This window comes from Leucopleurus acutus, assembly GCF_964270905.1.
Source record: "Leucopleurus acutus genome assembly, chromosome: 20".
Classification (NCBI taxonomy): domain Eukaryota; kingdom Metazoa; phylum Chordata; class Mammalia; order Artiodactyla; family Delphinidae; genus Leucopleurus; species Leucopleurus acutus.
In genome coordinates this window covers 53002284-53011818 of record NC_139162.1, presented here as the reverse complement: position 1 = coordinate 53011818, position 9535 = coordinate 53002284, and the positions used below count along the sequence as shown (strand labels likewise).

The window sequence follows — 9535 nt, the reverse complement described above, 5'->3', positions numbered from 1 at the left end:
ATCCCACGTGCCGCGGAGCGGCTGGGCCTGTGAGCCATGGCCGCTGGGCCTGCGCGTCCGGAGCCTGTGCTCCGCAGCGGGAGAGGCCACAGCAGTGAGAGGCCGCATACCGCAAAAAAAAAGAAAAAAGAAAAGAAACCTAGGGGGCCTATCTCCTGGGGCTGCCCTTACAAGGTACCACAGACTGGGTGGCTCAGAACGACAGAAATTTAGTGTCTCAGTTCTAGAGTCCAAGGTCAAGGTGTGGGCAGGGCCGCGCTCCCTCTAGAACCTGTAGGGGAGGGTCCTTCTCTGCCTCTTCCGGCTTCTGGTTGCCTCAGATGTACCTTGACTGGTGGCAGTGCCACCCCAGTCTCCACAGGGCGTTCTCCCTTGTCTCCACAGCACCTTCCCTCTGTGCATGTGTGTCTCTGTGTCCAAATTTCCCCTCTTTATAAGTCATATTGGATTGGGAACCACCCTACTCCAGTACAACCTCATCCTGGTCATCTGCAAAGACCCTATTTCCAAATAAGGTCACATGCACAGGTCGTGGAGGTGAGGACGCAATTCATCCCATCTCAGAGCCAAACCAGAGGGGTCCCATTCAAGACACTGCCGCGCGGAGAAGGCGGGTCACGTTGAAGGGGGGGCAAGGAGTGAGCTGGGGGAGGGGTGCGCCAGCCGGGGCCAGCGGAGCGGGAGGGGCTGCACTTTTGTTAACTCAGCGGCAGGAGGCAGAGCCCAGGCCCAGGAAGTGGAGGGGGGGCTACGCTGCAGCTCAGGAGGGCAGCTCGCACGCAGAGCCCTCGGAGAGACAAAAGCCAGCGAGTGGGAGCAAATGCCAGCAGATGCCAGCGATCGGCTAGGCCACTGGGCAGGTGCTGGTACGGCTGGGCCAGCCCAAGGTACCAGCGTTGCCGCCTCCAGAGGGCCAGGTCCCCGCCCCAGGGCCGCCGTTTCGTGCTGTCTAGACAGACAGAGGCCAGTGGAAGCAGGATGAGGCACTGCTCTGGGCAGACACAGCTGCGGGCACACAGGGCTGGGCCCCCGGGACCAGCTCTCGTCTCAGCCCCATTCTCCCCTCGGCCCAGACTGGCCCGCGTACAGGGCAGGCCTGGCGCATGCGCAGGACGGCCAGGCCCTGTGGAGTCCACGACTGAAGGTGGAGCGGGCAGGAAGCCCCCACGACCCCACCGGGGCCCTGTGTCCTCTGAGAGGGCCTGGACCGGGTCCATGCGCCTGGCCCTGCGCCTCCTCCCTGCCTGTTTCTGCCCCACAGCATCTTATCTCCCCCCACCGCCCCCATCTGGAGCTCTTAAAGCACATTCTTGCCTTATCACCCGTGGCAGCTGCCTCTGCTGCGACGTGTCTGGGGTCCCTGGCCCTATCTGTCTGGCTTGTCTGCTTGGGACTCTCCTCTAGTGCGACGCCTGGCTCCCCCTCGCTCCCGCTTTCATGCTCTCTTTCTCTCTCGTCCTCTTTCAGGGCCCCCAGATCCTGGTTGCCATGGTATCACTGCAGCGAGTACCAGGTGGTGGTGGGGGGCAGGGAGCCGACACTGCCGCAGTCTCCGCCATTTCCGATGCCAGGCACCCGCGAGGCACCGTGGCTGGGGCTCATTGGGGGGGGGGGGCACTCGGCGCCTCCACAGGCCTCGCAGGCTTCTCCTTGGCCATGGGAGGTGGGGAGAGCGGAGGGATGGGCATGGGAGTGAGAATATAAGGGGGGCGAAAGAGGGGTGGCTGGTGGCATCGTGGCCGGGGGAGGGGAGGATAAAAGGTGAGAAGTCAAGGTGAACAGAAGGATGATCAGGCTGGAGGGAGGGAGGTTCGAGGAGGGGCCGGGGGAAGGGACCCCTCCATGGGAGCTGGTGGGGTTGGGGGCCCACTGAGGCTAGGATGAGCCGAACTCCAGCTCCTGCAGTCTTGTGGGGAGAGGGTCATGACCAGGCCAGGCCTCCCTCGGACCTTGGGGGAGATGAGGGCCTGGCTGGAGACAGACTGGCAGCCAGCCCAGAGGAGTCAGGGGCGGCAGCTGGAGGGATGGAGATGCGGGAAAAGGTGGAGAGACAGCGATGGGAGTGAGAGAGATCTGAGATGGAGACAGAACCAAGGGAGGAAAACACTGGAGGAGGAATGCTGACAAACACGGGTGCCAAGGCACGGGGAGGGGGGGCGGGGGGGGAGCGGCTGCAGGGTGAGGATTGGAAACACAGGAGCAAGGGGACAGACAGAGCCCAGAGTCCCGCGTCACCATCTCCTCTCTCTTGCTCCCAACCCTCTCTACCCCAACCCAAGCAGGATGCAGTTTCCATGACAACCTGGCCGGCCAGAAAGGGGGGCAGGGGACTGCAGAGGAAATTTTCCACATCAGCAGGAAGAGGATGTGATGCAGAGAAGGAATGGGCTGGATACATGGGGGGGGGGCGCCACACAGGGCCCTGGAACCCCAAAACATCTCGCCCACTGCCTCCCGGGATTCTCATCCTGCCCCCAGGTGGCACCCCCCACACCCCCACCTCTGGGCCATAGCGGGGGAGGGGGAGGGTTCCAGAGAAGCTCAAGGGTCAAATGTCCAAAGTTCAGCCGCTGCCCAAACCTCGTGTGTGGGGTGAGGTGGGGGGATGGGAGGCAGCAAGAAGCTGCGGAGCTCAGACCGCAGGCCGCCAAATCCGCGGGCATGCCTCTCAACACGGTCCCGAGGAAGGTGGGGGTACTGGGCTACGGCCGCCTCGGTGAGTCCTTGACTGTCTGGGGCTTCTTCCCCAGGCCCCTTTCTAGAGCCTCAGAAGCCCCTGTCCTCCACAAACATACTTCTCTTCTGTGTCTTTATCTCTGGCTTGGCTGCTTCTGGCTAAGTGTCTTCCACTCCTCACCGCGGGGCTCCAGCCCCCTCAGGATCTCCGTCCTCCCCTTTCCGAGTCTCTGCCCCCCACCTAAGTTTTTGTGTCCCCCGACTCTGGGTCAATGTACTCCCCCCCTCACCTCTGTCATTCCCTCTCCGGGCCTCTGTCCCCCTCTCTCCAGGTCTCTGTGCCCCTCTCTCTGAGTCTCTTTCCCTCTCCCCAGGACAGTCCCTGGTCTCCCACTTGCTGACTCAGGGACCAGAACTGGGCCTAGAACTTGTTTTTGTCTGGAATCGTGACCCAGGACGAATGGCGGGGAGTGTGCCCCCTACCCTTCAGCTCCAGAACCTTGCTGCCCTCGGGGAGAGGTCAGTGACCTCGCTGTGAGAGAATGGGACTCTCTGAAGCTCCTGTTCTGGCCTCCCTTAGGTGCTGTGTGCTCTCACGTGATTCCCTTACCCTCTCTGGACCTTGGTTCGCCCAAATGTGAAATAGGACCAGCCTCTGTCTTATTTCCCTTCCCAGGCCAGGGCGAAGAGTGACAGGCCTCCATAGACTCTGGGAATCTGGGGAGGGGAGGTCTAATACCTCTTCAAGGTCCTCGCTGCCTCTCTCCCCTCTCCCAGGCACCCTGACCTTGTGGTGGAAGTGGCCCATCCCCAAATAATCCACGAATCTGGGGCAGAAATCCTGCGCTATGCCAATCTCCTGGTGAGCTCTGTGTCTTCTGCCTTGGCATCACCCCGCCCTAAAGTGGGATCCATCTCTTGACCTCAGCCCCTCCCTACCTTCATCTGCCCCAGGTGGGATCCCCCTCAGCCCTGGCTGACCAGGCCACAGAGCGGCAGCTCCTGGAGGCCTCGCATTGCTGGGGCCACGCTGTGTTCGTGGCCCGGGGGGCCCTCTGGGGCACTGAGGACATCGCCAGATTGGACGAAGCCGGGGGCCTCCAGGTGAGGGCCTGCTGGGCTCTCTGGGAACCGGAGGGGGCCAACAGAGACCCCCAGTCCCCCCGACTCTGGCTCTCACTTCCAGAGCCTCCGTGTCACCATGGCCACACACCCTGATGGCTTCCGGCTTGAGGGACCCCTGGCTACGGCGCACAGCACTGGGCCTCGCACTGTGCTCTATGAAGGCCCTGTCCGCGGGCTCTGCCCCCTTGCCCCCCGAAACTCCAACACCATGGCTGCTGCTGCCCTGGCCGCCCCCAGCCTGGGCTTCGACCGTGTGATCGGGGTGCTTGTGGCCGATTGCAGGTGAGCGAAGCTGAGCGGGGGTCTGGGCTGGGGCCAGGCCAGCCGGACTGACCACCCTGCTTGCCCCAGCCTCAAGGACATGCATGTGGTGGATGTGGAGCTGAGCGGACCCCCGGGCCCCAAAGGCCGAAGCTTTGCTGTGCACACCCACAGAGAGAACCCCAGCGAGCCAGGCGCTGTCACCGGTTCTGCCACCATCACCACCTTCTGGCGCAGCCTCCTGGGTGCGGCCACGCTCCTCCCCGGCGCTCCTCTCCCCAAGCCCTGGGCTCTTGTGCTCTGCAGAGCTTGGGTCTCGGGCTCTCTGAGTCTGCAGTTCTGATTCTGTCTCTATCGATTCATCTTTATTCCTGAGTCTCCTTAACCTTCTACTACACGACGCTGAATCTTTATAGATCTCTATCTCTGTCCAAGTCTCCTCTCTCTGAGCCTCTGTGTCCCCCTCTCTCTGGGCCTCTAGCATGTGAGTCTCTGTCTACCCCCCAGGTCTCCGTCCCTCTACCTCTGGAATTTGGTCCCTCTCTCTGGGTCTCAGTCCCTCCCTCTAGGTCTCCACCTTGGTCTCTCCCTTCTTCCAAGTGTCTGTCACTCCTTATCTCTCTGTCTCAGCCTTTCATTCCCCGTATCTCCTCCGCAGGCTGCTGCCACCTGCCCTCCAAGCCGGGGATCCATCTCTGCTAAGAAGCCTCCTCCTTCCCAAGAGGACATCCTCATCTCATTATTTACCTCCCACCGCCACCGTCCCGCTGCTGCCTCAGTATCCCCAGACCTCCCTCCTGTCTCAGTAAATATTGGAGACTCTTCTCCCTGCATAGTCTGGTGTCTGATCACTTGTTTCCCTTCTGTGACGTCACGCTTTGTCTTCACACTAGGCATGATGTCATCACAGGGAGCGGGCATACAGAGTATCAACACCCTGGAAGCTATCGCGAGAGCCTAGTCACTACATTTCCCATAATCCTTCGAGTAGCAGGGGGCGTGGAAGTGTGCGAAGGAGAGGGTCGCCTCAGGGCACATTTCCGGGACTCACCGCGGGGGCCGACGGAAGTTGTAGTCCCGCGTTCTCGGGGGCGACAGCGAACTTCCGGGCCACGCCGCCCGGGCGTTCCGTGCGGAGCAAGAGCTCTCGCGAGGGTCGCCGGGAGTCGTAGTCCGGATCGCGGGGGCCGCCGGGAGCTGTAGTTCGCCCCTCCTGCCCAGTCACCGCGGTGCTGCCCGCCCTGTTCTCGGAGGCCAGAGCTGCCGGCCAGGGGGATGCGGGAGCCCCCGGTTCGGGGGAACAGAGAGGCAGGCGGGGTGAGGGTCGTTGCCAGGCAACGGGCTAGCGCCACGGTTGGGGTACGGGTTGGGGAGAGGGCTCTGTTACTCGGTGTCCGGGGAGGGGGCCCTGTTGCCAGGTGACAGGAGGAGAGAACTCTGTTGGTTAGTGACAGGGGAGGGGAGTCTTCTGTTGCTAGGCGACCAGAAGAGACCCTGTTACCTAGAGACAGGGGAGGAGCCTTCCTCTATTGCTTCCTCTAAGTAACCTGAGGAGAGACTGGTTACCTAGTGGGGGGGGGGGGTCCTCTGCTGCTGGGTAACCAGAGAGGAAGCCTGTTACCTAGGGACAGGGGAGGGGGGTTCTCTGTTGCTAGGTGACCACCATAGGGGACCCTTTCACTTAGGGATGTGGCGGGGGTGGTCCTCTGTTGCTAAGTGAGCAGAAGAGAGAGCTTTTTTCCTAGAAATAGGGGATGGAGGTACTCTGTTGCCAGGAGAGCGCCAGGAAAGCAGTCAGTGGCCCGGTGGCCGCTCAGGCTGCCTGAGCCCCCACTCAATGACGGTGCCCCCAGGGCCTGCTGGCAGGTTCGGCTTCCTGATCCCAGGCCCCTGAGTACCTTTTCCCCCACCCTCACCCCCAAGCAGGAGCCGAGGACGGCATGTCCCAGGCCCCAGGAGCTCAGCCAAGCCCGCCCTCCGTTTACCACGAACGGCAACGCCTGGAGCTCTGTGCCGTCCACGCCCTCAACAACGTCCTGCAGCAGCAGCTCTTCAGCCAGGAGGCTGCCGATGAGATCTGCAAGAGGTGACCATCACCCGCCCCAACCCCTGGAGAAGCAGGGCTCACAGAGGTGGGGCAACCCACCTGGGTCTCAGAGCAAGGCAGGGGCAGAGCCCCGGGGCTTTCTGCTGCCCCATCCCCTGCCTGGGCTGGACTCTGGGACTCAGAGATTGAGAGTGCCTCCTGCGCCTGTTCACCCCTCTCTCCTCAGCCCCAGAACAGGCCACATCCTTTTATGTGGGCCCTCATCCCCCACTCTCCTCTGGCCTCCCAGCTTCCGGTTTATCTCGTTCAGTCCAGGCTACATAGAGCTCCCGCGATGACCCTGCCCCTCCCCTGCTCTCAGTGCTCCCATGGCTCCCCAGCACCCCGGCAGAAGTCCCAAGCTCTGCAGTCTGATAACCAAAACCCTGTGCGCTGTGATCCCCACCCGTCTCTGTCGCTTCATATCTCACTGCTCCCCTCCAAGCAAACTCCTCTCCAGTCCCCGAAGGAGCCCCGCCACGGTGCCTCTGGGCCTTTGCACAGGCTATTCTTTCTGCCAGGCACAGCTTTCTCCTCTCGGCAGCCTGGAATGTTCCTCCTCACTACTCAAGATTTCAAACATCACTCCTTTGTTATCTCTCTGCCAGATGCCCTCCTCTCTGTCCCCACAGCTCTGGCCCCATCATCTCCTAGACCCTTTGTCCCCATCTCTTGCTCACAGCCCTCCCGTGCCCGTGCCCCTGCCCCGGCATCCTCAGGCAAAGTCCCAGCCCCTCAGACTGATTATTTTAGAATGTATTCATCTCCTTTGTCATTCAAAACAGGGATCAATCAACTCTTCCATGGCAAGGCCATGCTGGAGACCCAGAGATGAGTCCGCTATGAGCCCTGCGCTGAGGGAAGCCAGGGAAACAGATACACAGAAAAAGAATACACAGCTTTCCCCTCTCCGACCCCTCCCCCTGCCCTGCCCACCAAAGGCCCAGAGACAGAACAAAGGTGCCATTGTCCGGAGGAGGCAGAGCCCAGAGAGACAAGTGGTGGTGGGGTGGGCCTCCTGGGCTTGGGGACAGCTGGACGAAAGGCGGGTTAGCAGCACAGGAGATGTGGTTGGGGACAGGTGGCTGCAACGGGTGGGATGGGCCTGAAGCCAGGAGGCCAGCAGGGGACAGGTCTGCAAGGCCAGGCTGAAGGGCTGGGGCTCTCTCCTGGGGTGACGGGGGTGCCAGGAAGGGCTGGGAGCAGGGGCAGGGCCGAGGCAATGCTGGGTGTAGAAAGAGCCCCCAGGAGGGGGAGGATTGGAAGCTGGGGGAGGGACAGGGCACACATCCTTGAGGCCAGGGCACAGAGGGTACGGGGACAGGAGCAGGGCTTGGGGCTGAGTCACAGGGATTGAAGAGAGGGAAGAGTCCCAAGGCTGGGTGACTCACGGACCCTGGGACTCTTTGGCTTTGTGGGGGAGGGGGAGGCCTTTCCAGGGAACCCCCAACTCAGGAGGCCCTGACCACCTCCCAACCAGGTTGGCCCCAGACTCCCGGCTGAACCCCCATCGCAGCCTCCTGGGCACCGGCAACTATGACGTCAACGTGATCATGGCCGCCCTGCAGGGGCAGGGCCTGGCCGCCGTGTGGTGGGATAGAAGGAGGTGCGACCGAAAGCACTGTGTCCTGTGTGCTGAGCTTGGCACAGTGGGTGCGGTGTGATGGTGGTCAGTGTGGGACAAAGCAGGAGGAGGGGATGGGTGGAAGGTTTGCATGGGTGGGTCATGGACGGCTGGCAGACCGAGGGTCAATGGGATAGGTTGATGGTAGCTGGGTGAGTAAATGCATGGTGAGCGGGCGGCTGGATGTGCTGGGGAGGTGGTTGGGTGATGGGATGATGTGAATGGTTGGGTGGCTGAGTGGTTGAGTGAATAAAGGATGAACAGTTGGTAGGCAGTGGTTACCAGATAGGCGGTCGGGTAGACGAACGGATCAATGGCTGGATGCGTGGATGGAAAGGATGAATGAAGAGTTGGGTGGACGGTGGAGAAGCCGCTGGGCTGCTGGCTGGCTGCTGGCTGATTGAATCAGTCGGTGGATGTGACGGGGTGAAGCGTTGATGGGCTGGATGGTGGGTGATTGTTAGATGGCTGGGAGGCCTGGATGGGTGAGTGGGTGGGCAGGTGCTGTATAATGGATGGATAATGGGTAGAATCAGCAGTAGATGCGTCAGGAGCGGATGGGGAGTGGGGTGGGTGGTGGAGTTGTTGGGCGCTTGGATGGATGGAGGTAGGTGCATAAGGGACGGGTAATGGATGGACAGGCAGATCGTGGATGGTGAAGAGGGAGTTGCCGGGTGGGGGGTGGCTGACTGGGAGGTCTGGGTGGGGAGGGGGAGCAGGTGAGTAGAAGGAAGCAAGGGGTGGGTCGGTGGAAGAGAGTCCCTGGGTGGCTCGCGCAGCCACCGCTGCCACCAGCCTAGGCCCCCCACACCCGGTAACGCCGGGCTGGCGGGTGCCTGCGGAGGCCGGGCCCTGACCGTGGCATCCCTGCCCTGCCATGCAGGCCCCTGTCCCAGCTGGCGCTGCCCCGGGTGCTGGGGCTGATCCTGAACCTGCCCTCGCCCGTGTCCCTGGGGCTGCTCTCCCTGCCGCTGCGCCGGCGGCACTGGGTGGCCCTGCGCCAGGTGGACGGCATCTACTACAACCTGGACTCCAAGCTGCGGGCGCCCGAGGTCCTGGGCAACGAGGATGGTGTCAGGTGAGGAGAGGGGGTGACTCCAGGGCTGGGCGCCAGACGCCCCTCCCCGGGGGGCACCCCCAGGCCTCAGTCTCCCTGTTTCTCCGCCCAGGGCCTTCCTGGCAGCCGCGCTGGCTCAGGGCCTGTGCGAGGTGCTGCTGGTGGTGACCAAGGAGGTGGAGGAGAAGGGCTCCTGGCTGCGGACAGACTGACCCCGAGAAGGAGGGGACCACGGCCGCCCGCGGGCGTGGCCCCCGCGCATCCACATCCGGTTCCCAGCACCGGGGGAAGGGCCAGGCCCCGCACCTCCTGGACCCAGCGGAGGTCCCAGCCCCTTCCTCGCATCCCCCCCCCACATGCCACTGCTGCCTCAATAAACCAGATGGATGATTTGCTCCCAGCCTGGCCTGAGTCTCACTGGGGGCCCCTTTCCTTCAGTTACGCTGGTTTATCAGAGAGACCCAGGCAGGCCTGGCCAGGATCCGAGCTCTCTGCCACCTCCCGGCTTGGTCACTCATCTCTCGGGCCTCAGTTTCCTCATGGGGGTGGGCCCAGGGGAAAACAATGCAAATGCCTGCCCTCTCGAGGCACCTGGGAGAGACCAGGAGTGAACAGAGAGACGCAGTCCAGGGTGTTTAGGGAGATAAGCCCCAAGGAGAAGGAGAGGGTTTACTTCTTGACTCCCAACTCATCTACCAACTGCAGT

The 9535-nt window shown here is 62.3% G+C and overlaps 2 protein-coding genes across 3 annotated transcripts; both read left to right on the top strand.

Moving 5' to 3' along the window:
• The first annotated feature begins 2605 nt into the window (after positions 1-2605).
• ASPDH (aspartate dehydrogenase domain containing) lies at positions 2606-4888 on the top strand. The gene is made up of 7 exons (XM_082863491.1): positions 2606-2716; positions 3051-3195; positions 3454-3538; positions 3631-3780; positions 3863-4083; positions 4153-4307; positions 4721-4888. Exons 1-7 carry the CDS (start codon positions 2662-2664, stop codon positions 4762-4764), a joined length of 855 nt encoding a protein of 284 aa, XP_082719617.1. The 5' UTR covers positions 2606-2661; the 3' UTR covers positions 4765-4888.
• Positions 4889-5278: 390 nt separating this feature from the next.
• Positions 5279-9205, top strand: JOSD2 (Josephin domain containing 2). Of its 2 annotated transcripts, XM_082863504.1 has the most exons (5): positions 5279-5379; positions 5989-6148; positions 7629-7754; positions 8656-8850; positions 8942-9205. In XM_082863504.1, the coding sequence occupies exons 2-5, from the start codon at positions 6003-6005 to the stop codon at positions 9039-9041; spliced, it is 567 nt and encodes a 188-aa protein (XP_082719630.1). In that variant the 5' UTR covers positions 5279-5379; positions 5989-6002; the 3' UTR covers positions 9042-9205. The 2 variants fall into 2 exon arrangements, with proteins under 2 accessions (XP_082719630.1, XP_082719631.1); XM_082863505.1 differs by lacking the exon at positions 7629-7754.
• The last annotated feature ends 330 nt before the right edge of the window (positions 9206-9535 follow it).